Raw genomic sequence first — 11,487 nt, 5'->3', positions numbered from 1 at the left:
CTTTCAGACTAGATTACAATATATTTTTTGAAAAATATTTATAAAAAAATAAAAATTATGTTATCAAGGATGGAAGGCCTTCTGTATGGGGAAAAGTTAACAATATTGTCGTCAGTTGAAAAAAGTTGAGAATAGTTTAAATGGGGATAAACTCCCCTATTGGATTGGAGTGTTACCTCGAGTATCATAGAGTAGCTTGAAAAAAATCTACTGGAACCTCTTTGGAGACGACTTATTCTCAACTGCAACAATTATAGTCAAAAATAATGATCATCAGAAATGCTTTCTGATAGAGCACTGATGACGACATTCTAGTAATCTTTGTAATAATTTCGAGAATCCAAGAATAAACCCAAGTATACAGGCGTTGGGAGTTTACCGAAGAAAACATCTCAATAATTGGCTCATTATGATGACAATCTCCATATAATCGCAGCAATTCGTCAGACTAATAGCAGCATAATAATAGTTTTTCAATCTCTCTCAACTACACAATCTCTGAAATCTTCGAGACCTATTTCAGGAAGATTGGTCACAATGTTGGAGATAATTTCCTTCGCAAGAGTGGGACTAATGAGGCTGTCATAATTATATAGAATTCAGTGGTGAATTGGATCTCAGTGAATCTGATAACAGGGTTCTTTTAACGATAATTGCGTGAGCTTCACATAAAAGGGGTGAAAATGTCGCGAGTTTTTTTAAAGAAGATTTGGTTGTATTTCTGTGCAAGGCTTGGATAATTATTTTGTTCCTAGGATATTCTCAGCTCAAACGAGAAGAGTTGAAAGGAAGAAAAATCTGTTTCAAACTGGTAATCAATTTGTAAGAGATATAACACATATTATTTTAAATAAATATTGTTAGAGGGGAGTGGTCCCAACAATTCCACAATGAATAGTAAAGAGGATGAAGAGGTAAGAGTTAATACTGAAGTGAATACTGAACATTCAGCTCATATCATTCCTGTTCTTTCATCTCAACAGCGAATTGAAACCAGAATATGATAATGTTCTTGAAGAATGTAAAAGTTTTAAAAACGGTGTACGTAACTAAGAAATTCAGCTATGAGAGGAGTCATATAAATTATAGTGACCATTCATATTTATGTAGAATGTGCCCAAGTTTTCAAAAAAATTACTCAATATTCTTCTCTTTTTTGAAGGTGTGTGCTTCAAAGAAAAGCTATAGAAGCTCTCGCGATATTCAGTCGTTTTCATACTTACCGATTATCGGTTGAAACTCAGAATTTTCCTCCGATTGGCTAAGAATCAGCTGTTTCAAGCTTTCAACCAATCAGGGGACAGATCAAAGTGTCGGCCGACAATCGTTAAGCGTTAAAACAGCCGTCAGCTGAATATCGCGAGAACTCATGTAAGCTACTGATGTTATTTTTCTGATAGTATTACAACAGTGATAAATATATTGTAATATTGTACAATACAATAAGTAAAATTACAAAAGTGGAATTGACAATAATATAGAATCAGTGTTTCTCAATTTTGGAAAAGTTCCACACTATCAATATGAATTCAACAAACTATATAGGCCTACCTATATAGTTATTCACATTAATATGTTATTGACTTTGACACATTTTCCAACAGGATTGCAAGAAAATAGAAGAGATCGTATCAAATATTCTAGAAAATCTTACCTTTCTGCAGTACTATCCACCAGACCAGGTGCGCTGGAGGGGAAACTGCTTATTCTACGCAATCCTCTACATCACCGTTCAACCAGTGATAGCAATCTACAAAAACTGGCAACAGTGGAGCTTCAATTCACGCGTATCCGCTGTCGACAACCTAATCCTATCGCTGGGGATCCTTTCGTTGTCAGTGGATGTATTTCTGATGTCAGACAGATTCACAACTCTCCTCAACCTCGCCATTTCTCCATACGGTGTTGCTGATTCAGCGAAAATAACTGCTGATTCTGCACTGAAGGGTGACACAAAACCGCAGGTGATAAAAGAAACACTCCTCAGAAATACAACTGTGGAAGGATGCAGACGGGCAAATGTGATCGCTAATGTGATGTTCTATTTTTTCACAAGCTTAACTCTAATTCCCTTAGCAGGATTCGTTTCCTACCTCCTACATCTGAAACCAATCGACCAGCTAACACTCCCCTTCTTACTCTATTCACCATTTTCATTCTCGTTGAAGATCACCAACTTCCCCGAGTACACATTGCTAACTGTCGTTGAGTTTTTCTATATCTACTGTGCCGCAGTGTTAGCTAGGAGTATCCAGATACTACAGTTTCTCTCCGTGAATAATATTGTGGGTGAGATGAGGCTGTTTCATTGAATGCTAGAGAAATGGATGGTTTGGTTGAGGATTGTGACGAAAGCAGAAAAGTTGCGGGAGATGTGTTTGAGACAGTTCTACAATCGGCTATGGGGAGACTGGTCGCTCATCATCAGAAAATATTTTGGTAAGATAATATTTTTGTGATTCAGAGAATAATTTGGTGAGTAAGAAGATATTTTTTGATGTATTACAAAGTATTTGGTTAGTCAGAAAGTATTTTAGTGGGTCAGGAAAAGTGTACGATTTCAAGTCAAAAGAGGATTTATTAGATAATATTTCATCAGCTAAACAAGTTGAACATGATAACAATCCTTAGGAGAACTAATCGATTGGATTAAAATATAAAGATTTATAAAGAAAAATAAGAAAATATGAAGAAATATAAAGATTGGTTTCAAATATAAAGATTGGTTTTAAATATAAAGATTAAAATATAAAAATCACGAGTGAAAAATATCACTTAAGAAATTAAAAGTAAGCATAATATAATTATAACAAATGGATAAAATCAACCTTGAAGGGACTCGATCGATATAGCCTTTAACTATTTATTATAACCATCAATCCTCTACTTCTTTTCAAGTTCAATTGAACTCTTTCAATCTTGACATGGCGGCATGGTGTGAAGTTGCTTCAAAGTGGAATGATAACGTTCGTGTCTGCATATATGATATTCTAATCAAAATATTCTCCATGGAAAACTCAAGTTTCGATTATCATGGTATCATTATCAACTTCCAAATATTAACGATGATACTGTGAACATTAAAAATCTTTATCATAAACAAAGCATATAGGTTTTGTGAGAATAAGAAAATGTAATATATGTATACACCATCTCAGTCCGAACTGAGATGAATCAGCTGTTGGTTTAAACTCATAATCCACAAATGTAACTTCATATATTATTATAATCATAAGTTAGCGTCAAGCGTGGACGGTACTTGTGGCCTGATACTAGAGAACAGAGGGAGTAAATCCCTCTCCTGGAGGCCTATAAAATCATTTTTCATTACTTAAAATTTTATCCTCTATGATTATATACTTCAAACTAAAAACTAAACTTCAAATACTGTTCAACTTCAAATGTATTTGTAATGTTATTCTACAGGAAAGTAAAGCAGCTAAACCATGCATCCAATATCAGGATACTTTTTGTCAACTCCTACATTTGTCTTCAGATTGTGTTTGGAATTTTCATATTTCTGGTGAGTTATAAAGCGATTTGGAAATTTATTTTCATAGTCTAGATGGAGTCTACAAGTATTTCACAGCATATAGGCCTACTACTATTTGTGACAATTCAATGAAGTGAAATGGAAGTGAGGATTAAGAATGATTGTAGAATACCGTACCAAAAAAGAGATTTTCACCAATAATTGGTATATTTTTAGTGATCATGTTTGAATTGAAAATCCAGACAAAATTCTCTACTCAAATTAAAAACGTTATATTCCTGGAGATTATATTCCTGATTATTGTGAAAGATAATGGAATCCATCAATAATTATCACATTTCAAGTGAATTCATAATTAATTGATTAATTATAATCAATCATTCGTGAACTGGAATATTTTCGAATTTTTGTTAACTCTACTGAGCTTTTGAATCATCAAATCGTATGGTTTTGATAGTCTTGTATTGGTTGTTTTATACTCTGCTTTTCTACGATCCAACTATTATTTGTCCGGCCTTGTATCATTTTCCATATTGTTACTCTTGCGATGGCCAAAAGAAACGTCTGGTGACTTTAACTTCTCACAAACATTTTAAACATTAATTATCCAACCATTTTAAGACCACAAACGGTATATTTGAAACAGCAGGGAAAATGCAAAGAAAAACTGAAAAGCCGCTGGGCGAGATTCCGAAACCCTCTAGTCCTAGACTATTACTTCCAGCACATCATTAAAAATAAACCTCTGTAGGTATGAACTATTGTAGTTCAGTCATTCTTGGAAGCATAGGAGAATCGCAATTAAATTCCGGAAAAATGCCGAATACTGGAGTGATTTTGAAGCTATTTCTAGTCCTCAGCTGAACTTATGTACCGAACTTCAACATTTTTCTGTCCCTTTAGTTCTCGAAGGAGGTTCGAAGAAGCTAAAAAGCTATGGAAAGTGCAGATATTGAAAGTATTTTTGTGAAATTTTTAAACCCTTTCTTAGTGAACGTTTACAGGTCCAACTGAACTATAAACTTACATCACCATAGTCCACCACACTAGTTCACAATTTAGTTTCAAACTTTCAATGACTACTGGAACGGATTATAGTGATTCTGGTTATAGAGTCAATGGAAATAATAGGACGGCGTAGCCACTTTTATTTTTCCACCTCCTTTCCTATAGTGATTCAATATAGCTGTGGTTCAAGCTGCTCCAGTGTATCTGATATACGGCAAATATTAATTGTTGTTGATTCTTGTTAATAACAATCAATTGTATCTCAAATATGTTATATTTCACAAGAAAATACCGTACCGTATTCCATTATACCTATACAGAGTGATTCATAGTTATGGTAAAATATTTTAATACGTGATAGTAGAGGTAAAAATAAGAAAAAAAGTTCATATAAACATATATCCATAAACGCTTCATTAGCGAGCTATACAGAGTGGAAGATTCAGCCCGGAATTCAGTTCCTCTGGTGAAATACACCGATGCTGAATTGTTTGGGGACTAGTTTATGAAAAACTTATGCTGGATTCATATGGAAAAATATCTGACAAATTGAATAAAACTAGTCTGGAAGCTGTAGTGTCAGTAGTTTTTGAGGAAAAAGTTGAAATATGCAAAAATCTAAGTAGAAAAACATAGACTTCTACGTTTGATGCCCAATAACTTTCTTTAATGACCAGTAAACAAATAATTTTTCGCAATAAAAATTGTAGAGAATTTAATTCTGAAAAGAATTATGTAAGCTGTGTAAACTAAATTCAAATAAAAGTTGAATAAAATGTATTCTTATGTAGTACATTACACCACAAAAATTTGCTGTTTTATGAGGAGAGAACTAATAACTCATAGGTTGTAGCTGATTGCAAATAAAACATGGATTTTAATAACAGCTATTCCAAAACAGCTGATTTATTATGTTTTAAATAAGAAAATATTTAAAAGAAATTATCAGCTGAAAATTATTTTCAGAAATATTCTAGCTCACTGTTGAACAGAAAAAAACAAACTGTAAGTTAGGCCTACTGTAACCGCGCTGTGTTTTTTGTTTAATCTATTAACCAGTTATTTGTAACCATTCCACTTTGCTTTTAAGTGTTAACTTTTGAAAAATGGCAGGTAATCTTAGACATTCATTATTCATACTCCGAATTAGCTGACATGCATTAAATGTATGGAATGGGACACAACTGTAATAGTACTGAAGCAAGACGTTTGTATCAAGAGAACTTTCCTAACCGAGTATGTCCAAGTTCAAGGTTTTTTGCCACTATTCATCAACGTCTGTCTGAAACAGATCCTTTGATATCCAAAGAGCACATTTATGCAGGCAGACCCTGATCTACTATGACTGTTGTGTTAGAAGAACAAGTTCTTCATGAAATTTATGAACAACCAGAGAAGAGCACGAGAGAATTGTCAGTGCAGTTTAATGTGAATCAATCCATTATTTGAAAGATACTAAAATAGCAACAATTACATCCATACCACCTCCAGAAAGTTCATACTCTATTGCCACGAGACTGTATTCCCTGTGCTGGTATTTGCCGATGGTTTTTAGTAAAACTTGTTTACCAAAACTTTTTAACAACCGTTTTATTTACTGACGAGGCACACTATACAAGAACAGCTATCGTTAACGTTCACAACCAACATATATTTGTGCAGCTGAGAATCCTCATGCCATCAATCCTAATCTTCCACAACATCAGTTTTCAGTAAACATTTGGGCAGGAATCATAGGAGATCATCTACTTCTGTTTGAGCTTCCTCCCAGGCTTAATGACATAATCAACTAGTCTTTTGGTATAAGTTTAATGTCATTTAGATATGCTACTTTCATATAAAAAAAAACTTTTCATAAAAAACCGAATATTTTATTTGCAATCAGCTACAACTTATGAGTTATCAGTCCTCTCCTCATAAAACAGCAAATTTTAGTAACTACATAAGAATACATTTTATTCAACTTTTATTTAAATTTAGTTAACACAGCTTACATAATTCTTTTCAGAATTAAATTCTCTACAATTTTTAGTGCGAAAAATTATTTGTTTACTGGTCATTAAAGAAAGTTATTGGGCATCAAACGCAGAAGTCTGTGTTTTTCTACATAGATTTTTTGCATATTTCAACTTTTATCTCAAAAACTACTCACACTACAGCTTCCAGACTAGTTTTATTCAATTTGTCAGATATTTTGCCATATGAATCCAGCATAAGTTTTTCATAAACTAGTCCCCAAACAATTCAGCATCGGTATATTTCACCAGAGGAACTGAATTCCGGGCTAAATCTTCCACTCTGTATAGCTCGCTAATGAAGCGTTTATGGATATATGTTTATATGAACTTTTTTTCTTATTTTTACCTCTACTATCACGTATTAAAATATTTTACCATAATTATGGATCACCCTGTATATTTTGATCCCATAAGAAGATAGGCAACTGTATAATTTATGGAATCAATCTTGTGATATTAATTATTGAAAATTAGTGGTCCCCTTATTATATTTTCTAGTAGCCCTATTAAAATACTTTATTACAAAGTTTTGAACAACCAAAACTTGTGATATTGATATTTTAATTTATATTTTCAGAAAGGCGAGTTCATTCTGAAAGTGAAGTATGGCCTGATTGTGATCACGGTGACTATGACCGAGTACATTTTCAGCGAAAACGGACAACGATTACAAGATGAGGTAAGAATCTGTCACATTTCTGTTCATTATTATTATTTCCACTGAGAAGGTGGTCATTTGTTTTGTTTGTAAGATTTCTTTTTATAAGTGTATTTTTCATTTTTGTTTGTAATATTTTCTATGATAATCTCCCTTCTTCTGGGGGTACCAGGACGAAGGAAAAAGGAAAAGGAATAATAATAATAATAATTTTTTTTTATTCAATTTTTTCTCACATTACATAATAATAATTATGATAGTTTACAATGTTCATGATAGATCATAAAATAATAACATCTTATATTTTATCACATAATTATGTCGTGAGAATCTATTTAGATCTTCATAATATAATAATAACAATAATAATGATAAATGTACGAACTGAAAGAATTATTTAGATCTCCTATTATTATTAAGATTTTGTGGCTACCCCATGAAGCTAATTTTAGCTTATATTGGGGTATTGTTTTAATACATTATTTATCAGACTTGCAAGAGTTCATAAACATAATATAATTCCTTCTTCTTCTTGTATTTATTAATAAATATTTTTTATGATGTTTACATTTATATGTTAAATTGAGTTATATGTTGATCTTCTATTCTTCTATTGATTTGTTATGAAATAGCTCTTTATTTCTCTTTTAACTTCTGCGTATGAATAATAATATAATAATAATAATAATAATAATAATAATAACAATAATAAGTCTTCTGAAGCTTCTTTCAGCCTAATTGAAAACAAATGGTTCTTCCTGAATTTTTCTGTTGGATAGTGTAAAGTCTTAAGAAGGCCACCATCACTATCCATAATTTCTTGTCCAACTATAGGTTGGGCCGGTACCTAGTGAGTCATATCTTTCACCACTCACGCTCCGATTGGTTGTTCGCACATTCGCACATTGTCACGTCGACATTCAGCTTTCACTCGCGATCGCGATCGACCTTCCTGTAACTGAAACACATTGCAGAGCATGCGTATGAACAGTAGTATGGTTAAGTCTCGATTTTCATCCAGCGAGATGACATTTAAACGTTTTTATCATAGCTGATTAGTGGTATCGATCGTAGCCGAAATCTAAACCGCGACTTAATCGTTCTGTTCGCGCCTTGATTTATGTCGTTGATGCGACAAAACCCAGCTCTCTCATAGGCCAGCTTGTGATTGCTTCAACTATTATTTTCTTGAGCTTCTATTATCTGTCTTCTCTCCCGCTAAAATACTCTTTGGCTGAATCAAGAGTGCCCACCCCCGCCACCAAGGCCAATGACGCACCACCCCCTAAATAACCAAAATTAATTATTTTTAACACTGCTGATCTTGTTTGGGAAACCCCCTCACCCTCCAAGGAATTTGAGGGTTGCAGTATCGCCCTCCCTCCCCCCTCCATATGTGGCACCGCTGGTTGATTCGTGAATGATACTCTCTCACACAACTACATCAATCAGTTAAAATTGGTTCAACTGTTGTCATGGTGACGAATATCCTGCTCTTTCTCTCTCATTGGTAAGCTTTTTAATTGTTAAATTATTATCTACTCAACTTTATTGGTGTCATAATGAACAAAAAATCACAACTTTTCAATTAGTTAGCTTGTTATTGGTGACTTCTTATTCCTAAACTCTATTTGGCTGTCGTAATTATAAAAAAAAATATATTTTCTATTGACTCTTTCATTGAATTGGTGAAGCTTATGATTATTTGGTGAAGCATCCTTCCTATCTCCTGTCGTCATGATGTCATAACAGAATCACTGCTCTTACTTATATTGTTTAGTTTGTGGTTGGCAAAGTTCTTTGTTATTCAACCATGACGACAAAAATCATTGTTCTCTCATTGGTTTTGGCTTGTAATTGGTCATATTCTCTGTTGAGTATCTCTCATTGGCTGTAATCGTGATGACGAAATTTTCACTCTATGATTGGTTAGTGTGTGATTGACAGAAGTTTTCTATCATTTTGACAACGAAATTGTTGCTAATTCAATCGTCTAGTTTGTATTTGATCAACTTATCAGTAGCCCAACTCAAAATACTTGCAATTATTGTCATTGTCTCGCACGGTGAAGTTTCTTCTTTAAAAAAATTTCCATTTGTACAGGGAGAAGAGTTGAGACTGGCTTTGTACGAATGCAACTGGATTGGCAAACGGTTATGGTACACAAGAGCTCTGCAGATTCTCATGATACGTTCCAATCACCTACCGAAGGTTGGCCTTCATAATGTGCTTACACTCAACAGAAACAATGTCACTGTGGTATGTATTCAATTAATCACGCTTCTCAATGTATTCGTTAATTCACTCATGTATTAAGGTGATCATAGAAAAGAACTGAAGCGACTTCTCAGGAAGACTTCAAAATATTTAAAAATTAATTTAGTTTTATGCCATCTCAAGCGACTATAGTTTCAACAAGCATTGAAAAGATCAATTTAAGTTCCTATGTACCTATATAATAAGTAGAAACTCAACAAGATTTATAAAGATACAAAATAGAAAGTGATTGATGGATAGAGCCGACAATTCAATAATAGGTATAAATAAATTTACAATGGACGAGTTGATGCTCCATTTTAATTTGTGTTAATGAACGTTTCAGAAACAAAATTTGTGCGTTAATAGTTGAATCATTTTAATGATTTATTTTCTATAGTGTAATTCACTTCTAACTATTAGCATTGATTGAATGTGAAGCATCAATGCTATTTATGAGGAATTCATACAAGACAGTGAAACTCACTATAGAAACCGACCAAAAGTTGTCAATTTTATTATTTATTTATGGAGCTTATTTCAAGCCTCAGCATAGACTGAGCTGCGGATCAAACTTTGATGAGTTGAACGATAGGATTCTCTGCTTGAACATAGCCTACATTAAACGGAAATTTTCGGAGACTGTGTCTCCTTTCTCAACCGAGAAGACTGCAGTTTTGACTGCAGACTGGGATGGATTCAAAACTGCAGTCTTCTCGGTTGAGAAAGAAATATATATATATATATATATATATATATGTGTGTATGTGTGTATGTGTGTATGTGTGTGTGTGTGTGTGTGTGTGTGTGTGTGTGTGTGGTGTGTGTGTGTGTTGTGTGTGTGTGTGTGTGCGTGTGCGTGCGTGCGTGCGTGCGTGCGTGCGTGTGCGTGCGTGCGTGTGCGTGCGTGCGCGTGTGTTTGTGTGTGTGGTGTGTGTGTGTGTGTGTGTGGGGGGGGGGGGGTGAGGACGACGAGAGGGAAATAATTTTTCAGTCGTAGATGGTTATTTAGAATCAACGGTCATCCGGTGTTCAGGATTCTATATATTTCAGCGTGATTCATAAAGAGTATAATCAGAGAATAGCCATATATTGCTTATTCTATAGTATAATAATAGGAATGTTCATGTTATGGTTTATATGTATGCTTTTCCATGATCTCTCTATGGTATAATTACCGTACCTTATGTGAATTATTGTAATTGAATGGATTGACTAATAACGACTCAATTGACTAAAAAATCTATTATATTGGGAATATGGTTTATTTCAGGTAATTCGTGGTGCCTATTCCTATTTCAGTCTACTGAACAAACTGTCTTCTTGATAACAGTTTGGAATGAACATTATTGGATATATATTGTTTAGGTTTTCAAAGTTTGAAATTTGCTATCTTCAAGTTCATCTTCTTTATTTAAAGCCTCAATGGTTGATTGTTATTTACTAAAAATATTACTCTCAAATCACATCTACACTCAAATTTTATTAATGTGTTTGAATATATTTGTAACAACTCAATTTTGTCTCAAAATTCCAATTCAAATAAAATTGTCTGATCGCACGAATCCTTTATAGTTTATTATTCCAAGTATGTTTCTAAATATTGGTCTGTCTGTCTCCTATGTTCTAAAGATCTGTTATCTAGCGATAAACTTGTATTAATAGGCCTACAGTTGTTTATAGATATCATTTGATTTAGAAGTTTGATTTTGATTTGATTTGATTATAATTATGATTGTAAATGATAATGGTGCATACAGTATGAACAAAATATAGCACAAGTGTTTCATTTCATGAAGATTGACTTGTACCATGTTATTTAGGTACTCAAAAAGAATTCAAATCCGAATTTATTTATTGGTAGTCTACTCGTATAAAAACTTGTACAAAATATTGTTGGAACCTAGGACGTGTTAATAAGGGCGCATATCACGTTTGCTTCTCATATGGAGCTTCAGATTTCTAATTCACTTGTGTTTCTCATATTATAGAGCTTTATTTCACTTCGGCTTCTTATAAAATTTGCGAACTCTAAAATTCTATGCCCTGAACGT

The 11,487-nt window shown here is 33.4% G+C and overlaps 1 protein-coding gene across 1 annotated transcript; it reads left to right on the top strand.

Annotated features, from left to right (window-relative positions):
• Positions 1-2,334: 2,334 nt before the first annotated feature.
• Positions 2,335-10,934, top strand: LOC120350857. The gene is made up of 5 exons (XM_039425870.1): positions 2,335-2,439; positions 3,427-3,523; positions 7,097-7,198; positions 9,281-9,436; positions 10,707-10,934. The coding sequence occupies exons 1-5, from the start codon at positions 2,402-2,404 to the stop codon at positions 10,758-10,760; spliced, it is 447 nt and encodes a 148-aa protein (XP_039281804.1). The 5' UTR covers positions 2,335-2,401; the 3' UTR covers positions 10,761-10,934.
• Positions 10,935-11,487: the final 553 nt, after the last annotated feature.

Source organism: Nilaparvata lugens, chromosome 4, assembly GCF_014356525.2.
Source record: "Nilaparvata lugens isolate BPH chromosome 4, ASM1435652v1, whole genome shotgun sequence".
NCBI classification, from domain to species: Eukaryota; Metazoa; Arthropoda; class Insecta; order Hemiptera; family Delphacidae; genus Nilaparvata; species Nilaparvata lugens.
This window is presented reverse-complemented; position numbering and strand designations above follow the sequence as displayed.